Raw genomic sequence first — 12,500 nt, forward strand, 5'->3', positions numbered from 1 at the left:
GTTTTAAAATCTATTCTTTTGTATATTCAATTCGCCTATTTTGTTACATTTTGTTCATTTTGTACATGCTCAGAGTTACAAATGGATTACTGAGCTCAACTGCTGCTTCCACAGTTCCATCCGTCTATCCCTTCACCTGCTTTTGGCTCTATCTTTAAATCAAAGTTTTTCAGCCCAAGGACCCCCTAGCTGAGAGAGAGATGAAGCAGGGACGCCCTCTATATTGTATAAAATTGTGTTTCAGATTAAACTTCTTTTTTTTTTTACTTGGTCTGCTCTTTTTCCCCTCTACATCTATTCCTCTTTGCCAAAAATAGCAGATCTACAAGCTCACAAGTCTGCAGATCTACAAGCTCACAACGCCTCGCCTCATGTTCACATCAAAAAATACTTTTGATTCACTGCTTCCAGCCTTTTTCACAAGGCGAGCGTCTCATTTTGGAACGGAAAATCTTCAATTGAAGGGGGACCAACGTTTGGAAGGACGCATCAAAAAAGACACAGGGAGGCTCAAATCGGTTGCGAGTATCCTCCCCCCCTTCTTCTAATGGCTGGAGGTCAGGATTACACACGAGATAATCTGATTCCGGGGCCTCCGTTTTTGTGGCCCTGGGGGGGTCACTTTCACCCCCCGACTCAGTCAAACGCAGACAGACAGCCTCATCAGCGGGACTGCCAGGGGGCAGGCGGCCAAACGGGAGAAAGAGAGATGCAAGAGCCAAGCAGCCAATGACAAGTGACGGGGAGTCCGCGGATCCAAGGAGAGGCAGAGAAGGTAAAAAACCTCGTGGAGGGGAGCGACGACCGCGGGCAGGCGGCCAGCAGAGGAGGATAGGAGGGCTGGTACCTCATCGCCGCCGGGCCAATATGGCGGACCGTTAACGAAATCTTAGAAGGTAATTTGGGGAGTTAACCCGTTCGAACCGGGAACGCAATCTGTGTCGTTTTAGATTTTTTTAGCTATAACCATTGTTTTATACTTTGGGCTATTCAAAAATAGCAGATATACAAGCTCATAGCGCGGCACCGAGTGCCGCGCTATGAGCTTGTAGATCTGCTATTTTTGAAAAACCATGACAAATTTAGCAAAATCTTTGAATATATATATTTTTTTAAGCGAACATTTGTGACTCAAATCTTTGCTTCTGGGGGTCCCTGGAACTAAATGTTTTTGAGGTGGGGGTCTGCTGCGGCCAAAACACATATCATTTCGGGGGGTCCTCGACATGAAACAGTTTGAGAACCACTGATGTTACAGCAACATAAGTGTTTCAGAGAAAACCGTTCGGATTTAGAAGACATTTGCCGAATCGGGCCTCAGGTCTTAATGGGTTAATCCAAAGCTGTTGGCCGTGTGCACAAACGGAGGAAGATGCAGCGCTTGGCTTTGAAACGTCCCCCCCCCCCATTAAAGTTTATGGGCAGCAGTGGTCTAAAGTAACGAAGTACATTTACTCAAGTACTGTACTTAAGTCAAATGTTTACGTATTTTTACTTTACTGGAGTATTTCCAGTTTTTCAGTACTTTTACTCCACTACATCTCAGAGGCAAATATTGTACTTTTACTCCACTACAATTATTTGACAGCTTTAGTTACTAGTTACTTTTCAGATATAAATTATGATATTATGAAACATACATTAGCCACTTTAGCCCTATTTCATACCTAGGCTATTTGAAAATAGCTGATCTACAAGGTCACAGCGCGTCGCATCGCGACGCGTTGTGAGCTTGTAGATCTGCTATTTTCAAACATGTTAGTACTTAATTACTTTTGGTACTTCAAGTATATTTTGATGCCAATACTATTGTACTTTTACTCAGGAAACATTTCAAACACAGGCCTTTTACTTGTAACAGAGTATTTCTACATTGCAGTATTGATACTTTTACCTAAGGAAAACATGCAAGTACGTTTTCCACCCACTGATGGGCGGCTATACGTGACATATTGCCTTCAACGGGGGGGGGGACGTCAGCTGGCCCTATGGGTGACCAACCAAACGCCATCGCGGGGGGGCTACGAGGAAACGGAAAGCTACCGACCAACCGCAATCCCCTTATAACCCTTTAAAACACCACAAACGCCACGGCGGCGCTCGAACCTTACCATGCTCAGGGGGCTGTCCATGGGGCGCATGGCGGGGGGCGAGCGGGGGGACACCTTGCCGCAGTAGGACACCAGGGGGAGGTGGATGACACCGCCCAGTCCCTGCAGTCCCTCGCTTTCCTCGTCCTCCACCACTCGCTGTCTGCTGGTCGCCATGGTTACCTCTCCATCTGTCCCCCCATATGGAGAGGCTGGTCGCTTGGAAGACATCCTGGAATTAAGAAAAAAAAGAAAAAAGGGAAGAAAAATAGGGAAGGAAGGAGAGGGGGAGAGAGAGAAATGGAAGAGTGAGTAATATTCAAAGGATGATATAACGCTTGGGGAGGACGGTGCGGTGAGGAGAGTACCTGTTCCTATCAATACATGGCTTTCTTGACTCCTGTACTTGCGGGGTCTCGGACCCCTTCCCCCTACGCCCACCCCCTCGCCTGCCCTCGGCCGTGTCTTCAGTAGTGAAGAACAAAGCATTCTTAAAAAAGCCAAGAGCCCGACTTATATACCCCGGCGTAGGACGGTGTCCCGTGCCCGAAAATAGCCCGTCTGCGACCGGACGCGGTGCGTTTCGCGCCGCGTTCCGAGCTTGTAGACGGGGCTATTTTTAGGCCACGGGACACCGTGGTACGATGGGAGTGTAAACGAGACAAAAAGTCTCCCCGAGTCTCACACACACACACACACACACACACACACACACACACACACACACACACCCCCCCCGGAGCAAACCGTTTTATCTACACCACTCTGTTCCGCTTTTCCCGTCCGTCAACATGCACACTGTATCTCTCTCTCTCTCCCTCTCTCTCTGTGTCTTTCTCACTCTCACGTCTCTCCTCGAGCTGTCACATGTACAGTATGCATTGCACACAACACACACATGCATAAATATGACAGAGCCCCCCCCCCCATTACAGGGGAGCTCTGTACAACACAATAACCATTTCCAAAAGACAGCCCATTACCGCAAATGGAGCCCGCTTAGATTGGCATTGTGCAGGAAATGACCAAGGCTTCAACAACAGGGCTTTCAGAGAGAGAGAGGCGAGCGAGAGGGAGAGAACAACACAGAGAGAGAGAGAGAGAGAGAGAGAGAGAGAGAGAGAGAGAGAGAGAGAGAGAGAGAGAGAGAGAGAGAGAGAGAGAGCAGTGTATACACTAACAATAATGTGTTTATGAACACTCCCCTCTGGAGCTCTGACAATGGGTGAACAGAGGGAAAACAGCTATCAACCGGAGGGCCCGGTCGGTCGTTGGCATTCATTACTTTTGGCTTTGTTGTTTGCCGTTGAAAGAAGAAAAGAGACGAGGTGAGAGAAAAGAAGCCACATCTATTAGGTGAACTCTGTCTCTGGCAAAGGTACATTCATCCCCCGACACCCACCTACTCGCTGAATGGGGGGGGGGGGGGGGGGGGGTGAATATGAGTAAATAATAGAATTTAATGTGGTTCTCGGCGTTCCCTGAGTGCTTTCAGAAGCCCTTGTCGGGGCTTGAAGCCACTGCGACGATGACCCTGGGTTATAGGCTGCAACGGCAGACAATCAATGAGGGATGGAGAGGGGGACAGGAAGCAGGAGACAAAGGGGGGGGGGGGGCTTGGTGTGTGTGTGTGTGGGGGGGGGGGGGCTGTAATTCTTTATAGCAGTGGTTCTCAAACTTTTTCATATCAAGGACCCCCCAAATTGACACTTATTAGCCCGCGGACCCCCATTTGAAAAGATATGCCAGAGACCCCCATAGGAGAAGATTTTTACGGCTCTTAGCGGTGATTCTCAACCATTTTAATTTCAAGGACCCCCAGTTTGACATGCATTAGGCTACGGACCCCCATTTAATGGCATGTATATCTCTGGGACCCCAATTTATATTGTAAAATCAATGTTAGTGTAACTGTGACTCTGAGAGTGACTCTGAGAGTGTACAAATGGAACCAAATGGACCCGTTAGGGTCCATTTGGTTCCATTTGTACACTCTCAGAGTTACAGACCCATAAGGGTCCATTTGGTTCCTAACCATCCATCATTTAGCTGGGGACCCCTTGGAACTCCCTCAAGGACCCCTGGGGGTCCCCGGACCCCACTTTGAGAACCAATCCTTTATAGGGTACAGGCCCGGACATGGAGGCCTGGACACGGGTCCATTTGGTTACCTTTTGCTCAGAGTGACAAATGGATAAATGAAGGATTTTAACTGAGTATACTTGACTCTCTCTCCCGTTCTCTCTCTCTCGCTCATCAGAACAGTTTTGTTTGCGCTCCAGAAGTGATCGCGGCTCCATCCGTCCAGCCAGCCCCTCCACCTGCTTTTGTCTCTTGCTCTGTTACTTCTCCCCCCTCTCTCTCTCTCTCTCTCTTTCCCCCTCTCTCGGCTCCCCCTGCTCCTTCTCCTCTCCCCCCCTCTCTCTCTTCTCTCCAGTAAACTGATTACACTCTTGACTCTATTGGATTTCCTCTGGACTGTACATCTGGCATTGTTCCTGCATGGGAGCCGCTCCATCGCTAATTCATTGCTTATTTGCCTTATGACAGCGGGAAGGAAAACAGTGTCTCGCAGAACCCCCCCCCCCCCCCCCCCACACACACACACACACACACACACACACACACACACACACACACACACACACACACTTCCGCATTACACGGTGCAACACGTGGTCCGGTGTCACATGAGGGATGGAGTTATTTTCAATCTGTTACAGATTACCGATCACTTGATTCAATTGTAATCAGCCATGCATTCCCCATGGAATATCGCACTATAAAAGTAACTTTATCCTTTAAACTACATTCACTGTTGTGACTGTAATGTTTCTATTTTTTTTGAAAATGCAGGAAAAGATAAATTATTGTATGTATTCAGTTTGTTCTTCAACTAATAACCATTTCTTTTTAATTTGTTCACATTAAACGTGACTATTCCAATGATAAGTAAAAAAAAAAAATTCTCGTATTGTGATTACACAAAACGACAAGTACTGTATGGACGAGGGGAAAACGTCCTGTTATTAATTAATCGATTCAGCTGATTGCGCTGAACCAATAACTCTTGAGAGTTATCCTTACGGGGACCGTTTTGGTTCAATTTGCACACATCCAGAGTTAAATTAACCCTGAGGATTTTAACCCATTAAGACCGGGAACGCATCTCTGTCATTTTTAGAAGTCTTTGGCTATTCAAAAAAAGCAGATCTACAAGCTCATAGCGCGGCACTCGGTGCCGCGCTATGAGCTTGTAGATCTGCTTTTTTGAAAAATCGTGAAAATGTGTGCAAATCTTTGAATATATCTTCTTCTTTTTTCACATTTGTAAAATATTTTGTTCCAGGGACCCCCAGAAGCAAAGATTTGAGTTACAAATATTCGCTTAAAAATATATATTTATTGAAAGACTTGCTAAAACAATCACGATTTTTCAAAAATAGCAGATCTACAAGCTCATAGCGCGGCACAATAACCCAAAGAAATAAAAAAATTACACAGATGTGTTCCAGGATTGAAGGGGCTAAAGTGCAGGTCTGAAACTGGCTTCAGCATTCAGTGTGTGAACAGAACTCTCACGCCAGAGATTTACACACGTGCAAACTCAAACACAAACACACACACACACACACACACACACGCACACACTCGCGGCACACGCACAGTCCTCGTCGTCGGGAACAGACGTCAACAAGATGGAATGTGTATCTGCGTTCCGATTGCTTTATCTTGTTTCTTCCTGACCTCTCTCTATCTATCTAACGCAGCCTTAGTCAGCACTATAACCCGAGGCCATAAATGTGACGGGATGAGACGAGACGTGTGGATGTTTTAGGTTTCGTGCGGGTGATAAACGGCGGCGGCGTGGTAAATCGGGGCGGTTGCTAGCTAGCTGCTATACCGTGAAGCACAGCTGATATTAATTAACAGAAAATCGCTGGCTGATAAGATTCACGATATATGAATGTCATTTTGTAAATAGTGGCGCTTTTCACATAGGAGGAAGCCCTCTCTCTCTCTCTCTGTGTGTGTGTGTGTGTGTGTGTGTGTGTGTGTGTGTGTGTGTGTGTGTGTGTGTGTGTGTGTGTGTGTGTGTGTGTGTGTGTTTCACACAGTTGCCAGCAAAAGCGGCAGCCCCAGCTGTATAAACTACAGGGCTTTGAGACACACACACACACACACACACACACACACACACACACACACACACACACACACACACACACACACACACACACACACACACACACACACACACACACACACACACACACACACACACACACACACACACACACACACACACAGAACGGGGAGCCTAACACTGTAGGTCTGTCTTCATCACTGCCCTGTTTACTTTACCCTCCTTTCACTCTCTCTCTCACACTGGGGCCTTTTGTTTCTGACTGACACACACACACACACACACACACACATATACACACACACGTACACCCCCCCCCACCCCCCCCCGTCTCCTGTCCACACCTCTGCCCGACTCCGACACTAGCCCCCACCCCACCCCACCCCCCTCCCCCACACCCAGACTATACACACACACACACACACACACACACATTGACCTGAAAGTCAGTTTGTTACAATTCTCTGCTTTCATCACATTCTGAGCTTGGGCTTGGTTTACACAGAAACCTGCTTCTTAATCCGATTTCTGACACACACACAGAGAGAGAGAGAGAGAGAGAGAGACAGAGATGTATTTATTAGATTTTGATTTAATGTCTGGCGTGTAATTCAACCGCGGCGACATGAACGAACGTCTGGGACACGTGTGACCGATCAGCACGGCTAGGTAACACATTAACACTCCAAAAAATAAATAAAATAACTGGGGGGCAAAGTTAGCCCCTGTGTTGTTTCCCCCAAAATTACGCCTTTGTCATGATCGGCGGCTAATAACGTCAGAGAGTGTCGGCGGTGGTGTAAAGTACATTTACTTGCGTAACATTTTGAGGTACAATTTTCTTTGTTACTTTTACTTCTACTCCACTACATCTCAGAGGCAAATATTGTACTTTTAATCCACTACAATTATTTGAAAACTTTAGTTACTAGTTACTTCGTAGATTTTGATTATCATTACAAAACATGCATTAACCACTTCAGCCCTATACTTATAGGCTATTTGAAAATAGGCGATCTACAGGCTCGCCACGCGTCGCTTTGAGCTTGTAGATCTGCTATTTTCAAAGCATTTTCATACATTTGGAAACTTCAAAATGAGTACTTTCTACTTTCAGTACTTAAATATATTTTAATGCGATTACTTTTGTACTTTTACTCAAGTACATTTTGAATACCGGACTTTTTACTTTTGATATTGATATTTTTTACTGTACTATTTTGTACTTTCCACCACTGACCGTCGGTCCACTTTTGGGTTTCACTCGTACACTCTCTGAGTTACAAATGGATAAATGAGGATTTTTTTTTGTGCGTGTAGTGTACCCATCCACCCTCCTCCTCCTCCCTTCTTCCTCCCCCCTGAGTTGACTTCCTCTAAGGCTAAGGCTGTGTGGTTGAAAGAGAGGGCCGTTTGGCGGCTCCTCTCGGGCTGTAAAACGCTCCCTCCCCCCCCTCCCCTCACCTCCCCCCCAACGCGCTGGGCTTTGATGTAGAATTACAACACAATTGGGCACTGCGGGGTGTGCAGGTTACGCCGGCTACTTCATTTAGAAAAGTTTGGCAGAGCTGTCACACACACACAAACCCACTGGAATATGCCCCCGCGAGCGAGAGAGAGAGAGAGAGCAATGCGATGCGATGTGGGGATTAAACGAGACGAGGTTGTGTGTTAAGTCGATAAATTGGCAGCACGGCACCAGGTCATAATTAGAGGGACATTAGCATAATGTCTTGTGCCATTCTTGCGGTGGCATTTTGACTGACTGCCTTCACATCATAAAGGATGGAATTGGTGGCAAATGCATAGATAATGACTAACTAACCAACCAACCAACCGATTGGTGTTTAAATATTGGTTAGATTTTTGTATTTAATTTAATTTATCAAGTTTGGACTTAAGTGGCTCCTTTATATATCGGCTTGACAAAGTTCGCTGTGTGTGTGTGTGTGTGTGTGTGTGTGTGTGTGTGTGTGTGTGTGTGTGTGTGTGTGTGTGTGTGTGTGTGTGTGTGTGTGTGTGTGTGTGTGTGTGTGTGTGTGTGTGTGTGTGTGTGTGTACATATAATGGCCTGTATCAGTAAATAATACCGTTGCAATGCTTTCACAAGGACCACAATGGAAACATCATAAGCCTAGGCCTTTTTGTGTTATCCTTTTAATCAATCATACCTCTGTACTATTTGCAAACTGTTAATAAAGTCAATCAATCAATCAATCAATCAATCAATCAATCAATTCAATTTAATGTTGGTGCACTGCTATGTGGGCTAAAGTCAGCCAGTATGTGAGTGCATGTGTGTGAGTTAGCATTAATGCGTGTATAGCTCCTATACTACGATATCAATTATACCGTATATACTCTGTAAACTAATATATTAACCCATTAAGACCTGGAACGCATCTCTGTCCTTTTAGATGTCTTTGGACATTAAAAAATTGTGAAAATGTGTTCAAATCTTTGAATATATGTTTTTTAAAGTGAAAATTTTTAACTCAAATCTTTGCTTCTGGGGGTCCCTGAAACAACATATTTTTAGATGGGGGTCTGCGGCCAAATACATATCATTTGTGGATTCCTTGACATGAAATAGTCTGAGAACAACTGATATTATAGCAACATACGATTTTCTGAAAACTGTTAGGATTTAGAGGACATTTTGTAGAATCGGCCTCAGGCCTTAATGGGTTAAAGATTAAAACAAACCGACCTTGTATTTCAGAAATTTGATTGGTTAGTCGATAGTTAGTTCAACCCCCCTCAATCTCCCCTTTTCTATCTAAAACACACACACACACACACACACACACACACACACACACACACACACACACACACACACACACACACACACACACACACACACACACACACACCACACACACACACACACACACACACACACACACACACACACACACACACACACACGGTGAGAGCACTAAGCTGAGATTAGAGCACCACTTCCCCTTGGCTTTTTGATGATTAGCGGCTCCCTCGGTTAAGTCCCTCTCATATCACATATGTCCACTAGCCGTTAAGTCACTAATCGGCCGGAGACCGACGTCCATTAAAACCGCCAAATAATCACCAAGCAGCACCGGTTGGTTAACGGCCTTCCTAACCAGCTCTCGCTGTAATCAACCGGCCCATTTCATGTTGGCACGCCAGGTGAGCTGACACACACGCAAAGCAAGCTTAACCTCTCTCTCTCTCTCTCTCACACACACACACACACACACACACACACACACACACACACACACACACACACACACACACACACACACACACACACACACACACACACACACACACACACACACACACACACACACACACACACACACGCAAAGCAAGCTTAACCTCTCTCAAACACACACACACACACACACACACACACACACACACACACACACACACACACACACACACACACACACACACACACACACACACACACACACACACACACACACACACACACACACACAAAGGAAAGCATAGTAATGCAGGCAAAACATACAGAAAGTAAGCGTGTTCTAATACATACAATATTATGTCCAATGAAGGCAGAATGCTTGTGCACGTACACATAAACAGACACACATATAATGTACACACAATGTCTAAATACACATATAGGAACTTGAACCAGAAACCTGAAAGCACGAACACACACACACACACACACACACAATCTCACAGACACACAGCAGCCGGCGAGTGTTAAATCATTCATATTAATCGCTCTCTGTCGGGGGCAAAGATTTGTTTCAACTTTAATGAAGACTGAGTGAGAAACAAAGCAGCCATCACAGATATGTCAGAGGATATCTCTACACACAGTCTCACACACACACACACACACACACACACACACACACACACACACACACACACACACACACACACACACACACACACACACACACACACACACACACACACACACACACACACACACACACACACACACACACACACCTTCAGCGCTGAACCCTCTCTCTCTCTCTCTCTCCCGCTCTCTCTGGCTACTAACATAATCACGGTGCTAACTGCCCTCGTTAACTCCTCTACTCGGAACAAGGTTTCGGGGCGAGCGTGGGAGCCATCTCTGGAGAATTCCACTATAACGCGGTGTGTGCCCCGGCGCTCGTGCGTGCGCGCGCGCGGGCCTGCCTGCCTGTGTGCGTAGCGTATACGCGTGCGGCTGGCCTGAAACACACTCTCTCGCTTTGAATTACGAGCCATTATAAGCCGCTAGACAAAACACACGCGGTAACCGGCCGCTATCCAGCGTCCGCTGAGGGGAGGTTAAAATAAGCACCAGTGGGCTAATTCCACAGCACAGTCAAAAGTCAAAGTGACATTTATATGTTTTTCTCTCTCTCTCTCTCTCTCTCTCTCTCTCTCTCTCTCTCTCACTCAGTGGTAGAAAAAGTGCTCAAATGTTTTACTTAAGTAAAAGTATCAATACTGCAATGTAGAAGTACTCTGTTACAAGTAAAAGTCAGGTGTTCAAAATGTACTTAAATGTTTGAAAATAGCCGATCTACAAGCTCACAACGCGTCGCGGTGCGACGCGTTGTGAGCTTGTAGATGGGCTATTTTCAAATAGCCTAGGTATAAAATAGGGCTAAAGTGGTTAATGTTTGTTTCATAATATCATAAAGTAACTAGTAACTAAAGTTTTCAAATAATTGTAGTGAGTAAAAGTACAATATTTTCCTCTGAGATGTAGTGAAGTAGAAGTCAAAGTATTGGAAATTGTAAATACTCAAGTACAAATACCTCAAGTACAGTACTTAAGTAAATGTACTTAGTTACTTTCCACCACTCTCACTCTGTTTTTTTGCCACCATGTCGCGACTGCCCAGCGCTGGCCACCTGTCACTCAGGTGTGAGGTCTGTTTGCATAGAGAGAGAAAACAGAGAGCTATGTCTTTCAAAGGTCTCTCTGAAGGGGAAGAAGGGAGAAGAGGGGGCATAATATTCTCTCTCTCTCTCTCTCTCTCTCTCTAAATGATACATAAACGAATACACAGGATGTGTCTTTTCAGATAAGGCTCTCTCTCCAGAACATGTTGTCTATGCAGGGCCAGCTGTAACATTTACATCAATGCCACAATTTAAACAAATGTGACTTTGCTGTCCTCTCTCTCTCTCTCTCTCTCTCTCTCTCTCTCTCTCTCTCTCTCTCTCTCTCTCTCTCTCTCTCTCTCTCTCTCTCTCTCTCTCTCTCTCTCTCTCTCTCTCTCTCTCTCTCTCTCTCTCTCTCTCTCTCTCTCTCTCTCTCTCTCTCTCTCTCTGCGTGTCTCATGCTTCTGCCAGTCTCTCGGTTTCCCTGTCACTCTGTGCTGACTCTATCTCTGTCTGCCATCTTTATCCCTCTCACACGCTTCTCAACTTTTTTCCTCACAAGGGGTCTCCCCATCCTCTCTCCTGCTCTCTCTCTCTCCCTCTCTTTCTCCCCCTCTCTCTCTCTCACTCTCTCTCTCCATGTGTCTCTTTCTCTCTCTCTCTCATGTCTCGGTGTTGCCTTACCAACCATTCCGACTTTACACAATCAGCTGTTTGTAAGAATGCCCCCCCCCTTCCCTCCTCTTCTCCTCTCCCCTCCCTCCCTCCTTCTCCCTCCCTCCTTCTCCCTCCCTCTATACAGACTCTTAAGGATATTGCCTAATATCTATTTATAGGCTTGTCCTTCTGAGCAGTGGGAAGAGTGGGGCAGCAACAGAATGGAGAGAGCGACAGGGAGAGAGAGAGAGAGAGAGAGAGAGAGAGAGAGAGAGAGAGAGAGAGAGAGAGAGAGGAGAGAGTCTAAGGGAGGGGAGGACTTAGGGACACTAAGTCAATGATATTCTTTTCCGCCCTTGGCGCGGCTGTGGGTCACATTAAGCCTGGAGGACTCGGGCTATTCCTGACAAGTGTCGTATTTTGTTTGTCCAACTTTGAGAATAGCCCCTGAGTGACAGCCGGGCACAGATGTCCCGCTGTTTTCCTGACGTCTCGTCTCCTTTCTCTCGCTCTCAACGGGGAAAAAGTTACCACGACGCAATAATGTACAACAGCGAGAAAAATATTAGGTTCACAGTCACACACGCCTTTATATATGCTTAAACACACGCACACGCACACACACGCGCGCGCGCACATACGTGCAGATACAATGAACAGAACCATACACGCACGCCCACATCTGCACAAAGAGTCTGACACACACTCGCGCGGGTCCGGCGCACACAAAGCATCCTCTGTGC

At 46.1% G+C, this 12,500-nt stretch overlaps 1 protein-coding gene across 1 annotated transcript in view; it reads right to left on the reverse strand.

Annotated features, from left to right (window-relative positions):
* Positions 1 to 12,500, reverse strand: part of LOC308079189 (uncharacterized protein) — a gene marked incomplete at both ends in the record, with an annotated part of 79,946 nt that overhangs the window by 22,578 nt on the left and 44,868 nt on the right. The window contains one exon of the mRNA XM_080420568.1: positions 2,112 to 2,322. Coding sequence (XP_080276694.1) covers positions 2,112 to 2,322 — 211 coding nt within the window. The remainder of the gene's footprint in view (positions 1 to 2,111; positions 2,323 to 12,500) is intronic.

This window comes from Gymnoscopelus braueri (assembly GCF_963280865.1).
Source record: "Gymnoscopelus braueri genome assembly, chromosome: 23".
Taxonomy (NCBI): domain Eukaryota; kingdom Metazoa; phylum Chordata; class Actinopteri; order Myctophiformes; family Myctophidae; genus Gymnoscopelus; species Gymnoscopelus braueri.